The sequence below is a fragment of the Hordeum vulgare genome, unplaced genomic scaffold (genome assembly GCF_904849725.1).
Source record: "Hordeum vulgare subsp. vulgare unplaced genomic scaffold, MorexV3_pseudomolecules_assembly, whole genome shotgun sequence".
Taxonomy (NCBI): Eukaryota; Viridiplantae; Streptophyta; class Magnoliopsida; order Poales; family Poaceae; genus Hordeum; species Hordeum vulgare.
In genome coordinates, this window is record NW_025422688.1 from 10,001 (window position 1) to 19,411 (window position 9,411).

Below are 9,411 nucleotides of genomic sequence, written 5' to 3' on the forward strand. Positions count from 1 at the left end.
GATCGTCCAGTTCCTATAGAACCTATCACTAAAATACCCGATAGGGCTAAGCGGAACGAAAAGGGTTTTCCATGAGATGGTAAATGAAAACGATTAGTCCCACACGAGGTTTGGGAATAAGTGATTGTCTGATAATGAGCAAGGAATATACGTCTTTCTGCTAAAGAGGATCTATTAAACTCATAATTCATTAGATCCTTGTTATCAATGCCAACTAGGTATCATAAGGAAATGGATCCCGGTTGTTCAATCCTTTGATAACCAAGGTCATTCTTTGCTAAAGAGAAATGATCACTATGAGTCAGACTCAATAGAATTGGATCCATTCCAAATAGCGAGAATTAGGATTCTTGATCCCTCTCAATCTCTCTTTCAATTCGAGGATCCAGAGAGGTGTTTTCATAGTCATCTCCGAATATTTGCCATCTCGGAATATTTTCGATTTCATTTTTCTATGATATGTCTTTCTATATGAAAATTGGTTATTTACGATGTACGATGATCCCTGTTAAGCATCCATGGCTGAATGGTTAAAGCGCCCAACTCATAATTGGTAAATTTGCGGGTTCAATTCCTGCTGGATGCACACGAACGGGAACATTCCATAAGTCTATTGGAACTGGCTCTCTATCCATGGAATCTCATCCATCATCCATACATAACGAATTGGTATGGTATATTCATACCATAACATAAGAACAATAAGAACTCGAATTCTTATCGATACTGGAACTCAGAGCATAGGAGGGAAAGTCGATTTATGGATGGAATCAAATACGCAGTATTTACAGAAAAAAGTCTTCGTTTATTGGGAAAGAATCAATATACTTTTAATGTCGAATCGGGATTCACTAAGACAGAAATAAAGCATTGGGTCGAACTCTTCTTTGGTGTTAAGGTGGTAGCTGTGAATAGCCATCGACTACCTGGAAAAGGTAGAAGAATAGGACCTATTCTGGGCCATACAATGCATTACAGACGTATGATCATTACCCTTCAACCGGGTTATTCTATTCCACTTCTAGATAGAGAAAAAAACTAAAGGAGAATACTTAATAATACGGCGAAACATTTATACAAAACACCTATCCCGAGCACACGCAAGGGAACCGTAGACAGGCAAGTGAAATCCAATCCACGAAATAATTTGATCCATGGACGGCACCGTTGTGGTAAAGGTCGTAATTCCAGAGGAATCATTACCGCAAGGCATAGAGGGGGAGGTCATAAGCGCCTATACCGTAAAATAGATTTTCGACGGAATCAAAAAGACATATCTGGTAGAATCGTAACCATAGAATACGACCCTAATCGAAATGCATACATTTGTCTCATACACTATGGGGATGGTGAGAAGAGATATATTTTACATCCCAGAGGGGCTATAATTGGAGATACTATTGTTTCTGGTACAAAAGTTCCTATATCAATGGGAAATGCCCTACCTTTGAGTGCGGTTTGAACTATTGATTTACGTAATTGGAAGTAACCAATTAGGTTTACGACGAAACCTAGAAATCGATCACTGATCCAATTTGACTACCTCTACGGGATAGACCTCAACAGAAAACTGTTGAGTAACGGCAGCAAGTGATTGAGTTCAGTAGTTCCTCATAGAAAATTATTGACTCTAGAGATATGGTAATATGGAGAAGACAAAATTGTTTGAAGCACGCACAGAACCGGAAGCGCCCCTTGTTTCAAAGAGAGGAGGACGGGTTATTCACATTTAATTTGATGGTCAGAGGCAAATTGAAAGCTAAGCAGTGGTAATTAAGACCCCCGGGGGAAAATAGGGATGTCTCCTACGTTACCCATAATATGTGGAAGTATCGACGTAATTTCATAGAGTCATTCGATCTGAATGCTACATGAAGAACATAAGCCAGATGACGGAACGCAGAGACCTAGGATGTAGAAGATCATAACATGAGCGATTCGGCAGATTTGGATTCCTTTCCTATATATCCACTCATGTGGTACTTCATCATATGATTCATATAAGATCCATCTGTCTAGAGATCGTCATATACATCTAGAAAGCCGTATGCTTTGGAAGAAGCTTGTACAGTTTGGGAAGGGGTTTTTTGAGAGAAAAGAAGAATCTACTTCAACCGATATGCCCTTAGGCACGGCCATGCATAACATAGAAATCACACGTGGAAGGGGTGGGCAATTAGCTAGAGCAGCAGGTGCTGTAGCGAAACTCATTGCAAAAGAGGGTAAATCGGCCACTTTAAGATTACCATCTGGGGAGGTCCGTTTAGTATCCCAAAATTGCTTAGCAACAGTCGGACAAGTGGGTAATGTTGGGGTGAACCAAAAAAGTTTGGGTAGAGCCGGATCTAAGTGTTGGCTAGGTAAACGCCCCGTAGTAAGAGGGGTAGTTATGAACCCTGTGGACCACCCCCATGGGGGCGGTGAAGGGAAAGCTCCCATTGGTAGAAAAAAACCCACAACCCCTTGGGGTTATCCTGCGCTTGGAAGAAGAACTAGGAAAAGGAAAAAATATAGCGATAGTTTTATTCTTCGTCGCCGTAAGTAAATACGTAACTAGGAATATGGAAAATTGCATTTTTGGAATTTGCAATAATGCGATGGGCGAACGACGGGAATTGAACCCGCGCATGGTGGATTCACAATCCACTGCCTTGATCCACTTGGCTACATCCGCCCCTTATCCAGCTAAAGGATTTTTTTCTTTTTTCCGTTGATCATTATTCTATTTATTCTGACCTCCGTACTTCGATCGAGATATTGGACATAGAATGCCACTCTTTAAAAAGGAAAAAAGGAGTAATCAGCTGTGACACGAAAAAAAACGAATCCTTTTGTAGCTCATCATTTATTGGCAAAGATAGAAAAGGTCAATATGAAGGAGGAGAAAGAAACAATAGTAACGTGGTCCCGGGCATCTAGCATTCTACCCACAATGGTTGGCCATACAATTGCGATTCATAATGGAAAGGAACATATACCTATTTACATAACAAATCCTATGGTAGGTCGCAAATTGGGAGAATTCGTGCCTACTCGGCATTTTACGAGTTATGAAAATGCAAGAAAGGATACTAAATCTCGTCGTTAACTGAATTCTGAATAGAAAGATTAAGAAGAAAAAAAAGATTCAAAATAAAGTAAAGGTAGGCGGGGAATAAACTTATTTATGACAAGTTTCAAACTAGTAAAGTATATCCCTAGGATAAAGAAGAAGAAAAGTGGGCTAAGGAAACTCGCAAGGAAAGTTCCAACCGATCGTCTACTTAAGTTCGAGAGAGTTTTCAAAGCACAAAAACGTATCCCTATGTCTGTTTTCAAAGCACAAAGAGTTCTTGACGAGATTCGGTGGCGTTACTACGAGGAAACTGTTATGATACTGAACCTCATGCCCTATCGAGCATCTTATCCCATCTTAAAGTTGGTTTATTCGGCAGCCGCAAATGCAACTCATTATAGGGATTTCGACAAAGCGAATTTATTCATTACTAAAGCCGAAGTCAGTAGGAGTACTATTATGAAGAAATTCAGACCTCGAGCTCGAGGACGTAGTTTCCCTATAAAAAAAAGCATGTGTCATATAACAATTGTACTAAATATAGTAAAGAAATCTAAATAACCTTTAGATCCATCTAAGATTTCGATTCCCAGTAAAAAAAAATATAGAATAGAAAAATATGGGACAAAAAATAAATCCACTCGGTTTCAGACTTGGTACAACCCAAAAACACCATTCCTTTTGGTTCGCACAACCAAAAAATTATTCTGAAGGTCTACAGGAAGATAAAAAAATAAGGGATTGTATCAAGAACTATATACAAAAGAATAGGAAAAAGGGCTCGAATAGAAAAATAGAATCAGACTCAAGTTCCGAAGTAATTACACATAATAGAAAAATGGACTCAGGTTCAAGTTCCGAAGTAATTACACATATAGAAATTCAAAAAGAAATCGATACGATCCACGTCATAATCCATATTGGATTCCCAAATTTATTAAAGAAAAAAGGAGCAATCGAAGAATTAGAGAAAGATCTACAAAAGGAAATTAACTCTGTAAACCAGAGATTTAATATTTCTATCGAAAAAGTTAAAGAACCTTATAGACAGCCTAACATTCTTGCAGAATATATAGCTTTCCAATTAAAAAATAGAGTTTCATTCCGAAAGGCAATGAAAAAAGCCATTGAATTAACTAAAAAAGCAGATATAAGGGGAGTAAAAGTAAAAATTGCGGGTCGTCTCGGAGGAAAAGAAATTGCACGTGCCGAATCCATTAAAAGGGGCAGACTTCCCCTCCAAACAATCCGCGCTAAAATTGATTATTGCTGCTATCCAATTCGAACTATCTATGGAGTATTAGGTGTAAAAATTTGGATATTCGTAGACGAAGAATAACTAATCTTGTCTTCGAATTCTGTCCATTGATAGAATAAAAAATGACAAGAGACTTTTTTCCTGAAATCCCTGCAAAAGAAGAAATTCTACCTCTTTCTATAAGATTTAATGAAAATTGATAAATCATTTAATATAATTGCTATGCTTAGTGTGTGACTCGTTATTTTTTTTTCTTTTTTAAAGAAAAAAACTTAGTAATTATAGAAAATTAACTAATACTAATAACCAACCTATTGCTTCGTATTGTCGAGATCCTAACTAAGAAACAGTCACTATATGAATAAATACCTCTATCATAAATGAGTAGATGTGTCATATAGTTGTAGCAACTGCACTTTTTTATCTAAAAAAAAAATGGGATTCTAGGTTGTGAAGCAAAACTAAAGGGATGTGGATAAAGGGAGGGATGATAGAAAGAAGGAAGAGGAAATAAATAAGATATAGAATTCCACTGTGTATGGTCTATGAATTACATCATAAAAGGCAATGTGAAAAAGCATCAATATAATAAAACTAATAGAGAATGAAAAATTGTAACTTGAAAGAAGAACTACAAATTTTAAGCAATAATAAAGAGCCGCCCGGGTTAATAAAACTGAGAAAATTAACTCGGAAAGAAATTTTTTGGAAGCTCCGTTGCGGGATTCAGACCTAACCATTCAAGGAGAAGCAGTGGGAACGACAGAACCTATGATTCCATAGGATTTTATTGAAAAGAATCCTAACACTTCATTGGGTGGGATGGCGGAACAAACCAAAAAAATTGTCTTATTTGGTAAGTTTATAAATTAACAAATAAGACAGGAAAGAGTAAATATTCGCCCGCGAAATTCTTATTGAATTAGAATACTTTACCGCGATTCAATAAGAGTAAAAATAAGGATATTTTTTAGAAGGACTACATTATTATCTATAAATATAGAATTTAGATAAATATCCACACACATCTGGATATATTCTAGATCTTCTTTTTTGACTATATATTATATTTTTCTGTTTTAACAAATTCAATATAAAAATAAAAAAAAAACCTAACTTTTTCTATTATCTATTAATGTGTATCTATCCGTACCGTAATATTTTTAAATATTATGGAATTAGAGAAATTTATTTACATGCTTTCTCATTCCATTCGCGAGGAGCTGGATGAGAAGAAACTCTCATGTCCAGTTTTGGAGTAGAGATGGAACTAAGAAAGAGAACCATCGACTATAACCCCAAAAGAACCAGATTTCGCAAACAACATAGAGGAAGAATGAAAGGAAAATCCTTCCGAGGCAATCGTATTTGTTTTGGTAGATATGCTCTTCAAGCACTTGAACCCGCTTGGATCACGGCGAGACAGATAGAAGCAGGACGAAGAGCAATAACACGATATGCACGTCGTGGTGGAAAAATATGGGTACGTATATTTCCCGACAAACCGGTTACACTAAGACCCACGGAAACACGTATGGGCTCGGGAAAGGGGTCCCCCGAATATTGGGTAGCCGTTGTTAAACCAGGTCGTATACTTTATGAAATGGGGGGAGTATCTGAAACTGTAGCTAGAGCAGCTATCTCCATAGCGGCCAGTAAAATGCCCATACGAAGTCAATTTATTCGATTAGAGATATAGAACCCTAAAAGGGGTATGGAAGAAAAAAAATGCCCGGTTTTTCTTTCTGGAAAGACAATATTTCTTTCATCCTTTTGCATTGAAATAACAAATTGAAATCAAAATAATATGATTCAACCTCAGACCCTTTTAAATGTAGCAGACAATAGTGGAGCTCGAAAATTGATGTGTATTCGAGTCATAGGAGCTGCTGGTAATCAGCGATATGCTCGTATTGGTGATGTTATTGTTGCTGTAATCAAAGACGCATTGCCCCAAATGCCTCTAGAAAGATCCGAAGTAATTCGAGCTGTAATTGTACGTACATGTAAAGAATTCAAATGCGAAGACGGTATAATAATCCGCTATGATGACAATGCTGCGGTTATAATTGATCAAAAAGGCAACCCAAAAGGAACTCGAGTTTTTGGCGCGATTGCCGAGGAATTGAGAGAATTGAATTTTACCAAAATAGTTTCATTAGCTCCTGAAGTATTATAAATACTAGTAGGCGAAATTTAGATCAAAGAATTAATATTAGTAGATTGTGTTTTACGTATATGTTTTAAAATCCAAAATGAAAAGAAAAAAAAAGAAAACATGTTGATTATAGAAAAATTAGGAGGAACCTAGAATTAGAGTCTTATGGGCAAGGACACTATTGCTGATTTACTAACTTCTATAAGAAACGCGGACATGAATAAAAAAGGAACAGTTCGAGTAGTATCTACAAATATTACCGAAAACATTGTTAAAATACTTCTACGAGAGGGTTTTCTTGAAAGTGTTCGGAAACATCAGGAACGTAACAGATATTTCTTGGTTTCAACTTTGCGACATCAAAAGAGAAAGACTCGAAAAGGAATATATAGAACAAGAACTTTTTTAAAGCGTATTAGCCGACCCGGCTTACGAATTTATACCAACTATCAAGGAATTCCTAAAGTTTTGGGTGGAATGGGAATTGCTATTCTTTCTACTTCTCGAGGGATAATGACAGATCGAGAAGCTCGACTAAACAGAATTGGGGGAGAAGTCTTATGTTATATATGGTAATCGCCCCGCCTATAGTGCTCGAATTCTACCTCGCCCTTCCTATTTTGAAAATAAAAATGGAAAAATAGGAGAAAAAAATATGACAGAAAAAAAAAATAGGAGAGAAAAAAAAAACCCGAGAGAAGCAAAAGTTACTTTTGAAGGTTTAGTTACGGAAGCCCTACCCAATGGAATGTTCCGCGTTCGGCTAGAGAATGACACCATCATCCTAGGCTATATTTCAGGAAAGATCCGGTCTAGTTCTATACGAATACTGATGGGGGATAGGGTCAAAATTGAAGTAAGTCGTTATGATTCAAGCAAGGGACGTATAATTTATAGACTTCCCCATAAGGATTCGAAGCGTATCGAAGACTCGAAGGATAGCGAAGATTTGAAGGATAGCGAAGATTTGAAGAATACCAAAGATTCAAAGGATTAGGTTTTTCTTTTTTTTTTCTAGGGTAATAAATTCTAAGTTCTAAAATTCAAGCGAAGAGACTTATTTTTTTCCAAAATATTAGATTCATAGTTTAAAAAAGGATACGGAAATATGAAAATAAGAGCTTCCGTTCGTAAAATTTGTACAAAATGTCGACTGATTCGTAGGCGTGGACGAATTAGAGTGATTTGCTCTAATCCGAAGCATAAACAAAGACAGGGGTAATCTTTCGAAAAAGAACTTTACTGTCTAAAAAGTAAAAAAAAAGTACCCGCGGAAATGTTCCAATTCCAAATAAAATAATTTCAAATAATTAAAGTAAAGGGTGTATTTTACCCTGAAACGGATATCTTTGTATCTTTTTTTTTATTTCTAACTCATATTTATGAGATAATAAAATATGGCAAAAGCTATACCAAAAATTGGTTCACGTAAGAAAGTGCGTATTGGTTTACGTAGGAATGCACGTTTTAGTTTACGGAAGAGTGCACGTAGAATAACAAAAGGGGTTATTCATGTTCAAGCTAGTTTCAACAATACCATTATAACTGTTACAGACCCACAAGGTCGGGTGGTTTTCTGGTCCTCGGCCGGTACTTGTGGATTCAAAAGCTCAAGAAAAGCATCACCCTATGCTGGTCAAAGAACAGCAGTAGATGCTATTCGTACAGTAGGTTTGCAACGAGCAGAAGTTATGGTAAAGGGCGCTGGTAGTGGAAGAGATGCCGCATTACGAGCCATTGCTAAAAGTGGTGTGCGATTAAGTTGTATACGCGATGTAACACCTATGCCGCATAATGGATGTCGACCACCTAAAAAAAGACGTCTGTAAAAGAATTAACCCGCTTTCAACTTTCAAGAGAAATAAACGATTCAATGATAAAATAATAATACTAGTCTATTATGGTTCGAGAGGAGGTAGCAGGATCCACTCAAACACTACAGTGGAAGTGTGTTGAATCAAGAGTAGATAGTAAGCGTCTTTATTATGGTCGTTTCATTCTGTCCCCGCTTAGAAAAGGTCAAGCGGACACCGTTGGTATTGCCTTGCGAAGAGCTTTACTTGGCGAAATAGAAGGAACATGTATCACACGTGCAAAATTTGGGAGCGTGCCACACGAATATTCTACAATAGCAGGTATTGAAGAATCCGTACAAGAAATTTTACTAAATTTGAAAGAAATTGTATTGAGAAGTAATCTCTATGGAGTTAGAGACGCATCAATTTGCGTCAAAGGTCCTAGATACATAACTGCTCAAGATATCATCTTACCGCCTTCCGTAGAAACCGTTGATACGGCACAACCTATAGCTAACTTGACAGAGCCCATTGATTTCTGTATTGATTTACAGATCAAGAGAGATCGTGGATATCAGACAGAACTCAGAAAGAACTATCAAGATGGAAGTTATCCTATAGATGCTGTATCCATGCCTGTTCGAAATGTGAATTATAGTATTTTTTCTTGTGGGAATGGAAATGAAAAACACGAGATACTTTTTCTAGAAATATGGACTAATGGAAGTTTAACCCCTAAGGAAGCGCTTTATGAGGCTTCTCGTAATTTGATTGATTTATTTCTTCCTTTTCTACACGCCGAGGAAGAGGGCACTAGTTTCGAAGAAAATAAAAACAGGTTTACTCCACCCCTTTTTACTTTTCAAAAAAGATTAACTAATCTAAAGAAAAACAAAAAAGGAATTCCATTGAATTGTATTTTTATTGATCAATTAGAATTAACTTCTAGAACATATAATTGTCTAAAAAGGGCCAATATACATACACTATTGGACCTTTTGAGTAAGACTGAAGAAGATCTTATGAGAATTGACAGTTTTCGTATGGAAGATAGAAAACATATATGGGACACTCTAGAGAAGCATCTCCCAATTGATTTACTTAAGAATAAACTCTCGTTTTAAATCCATTGCAATTTTTTTTC

At 36.7% G+C, this 9,411-nt stretch overlaps 1 protein-coding gene across 1 annotated transcript; it reads left to right on the forward strand.

Moving 5' to 3' along the window:
• Nucleotides 1-518: 518 nt before the first annotated feature.
• LOC123422711 (50S ribosomal protein L2, chloroplastic) lies at nt 519-3,112 on the forward strand. Its single transcript, XM_045107721.1, has 3 exons — nt 519-553; nt 1,045-1,451; nt 2,115-3,112. Exons 1-3 carry the CDS (start codon nt 519-521, stop codon nt 2,543-2,545), a joined length of 873 nt encoding a protein of 290 aa, XP_044963656.1. The 3' UTR covers nt 2,546-3,112.
• Nucleotides 3,113-9,411: the final 6,299 nt, after the last annotated feature.

Bases quoted from the DNA above. Each gene is read 5' to 3' on its own strand.
- LOC123422711 (XM_045107721.1), top strand. From the start codon at position 519: ATGGCTGAATGGTTAAAGCGCCCAACTCATAATTG. The intron at 554-1,044 runs GTAAATTTGCGG...AAAAAACTAAAG, and splicing joins AAGCGCCCAACTCATAATTG to GAGAATACTTAATAATACGG. The intron at 1,452-2,114 runs GTGCGGTTTGAA...AATCTACTTCAA, and splicing joins GGGAAATGCCCTACCTTTGA to CCGATATGCCCTTAGGCACG.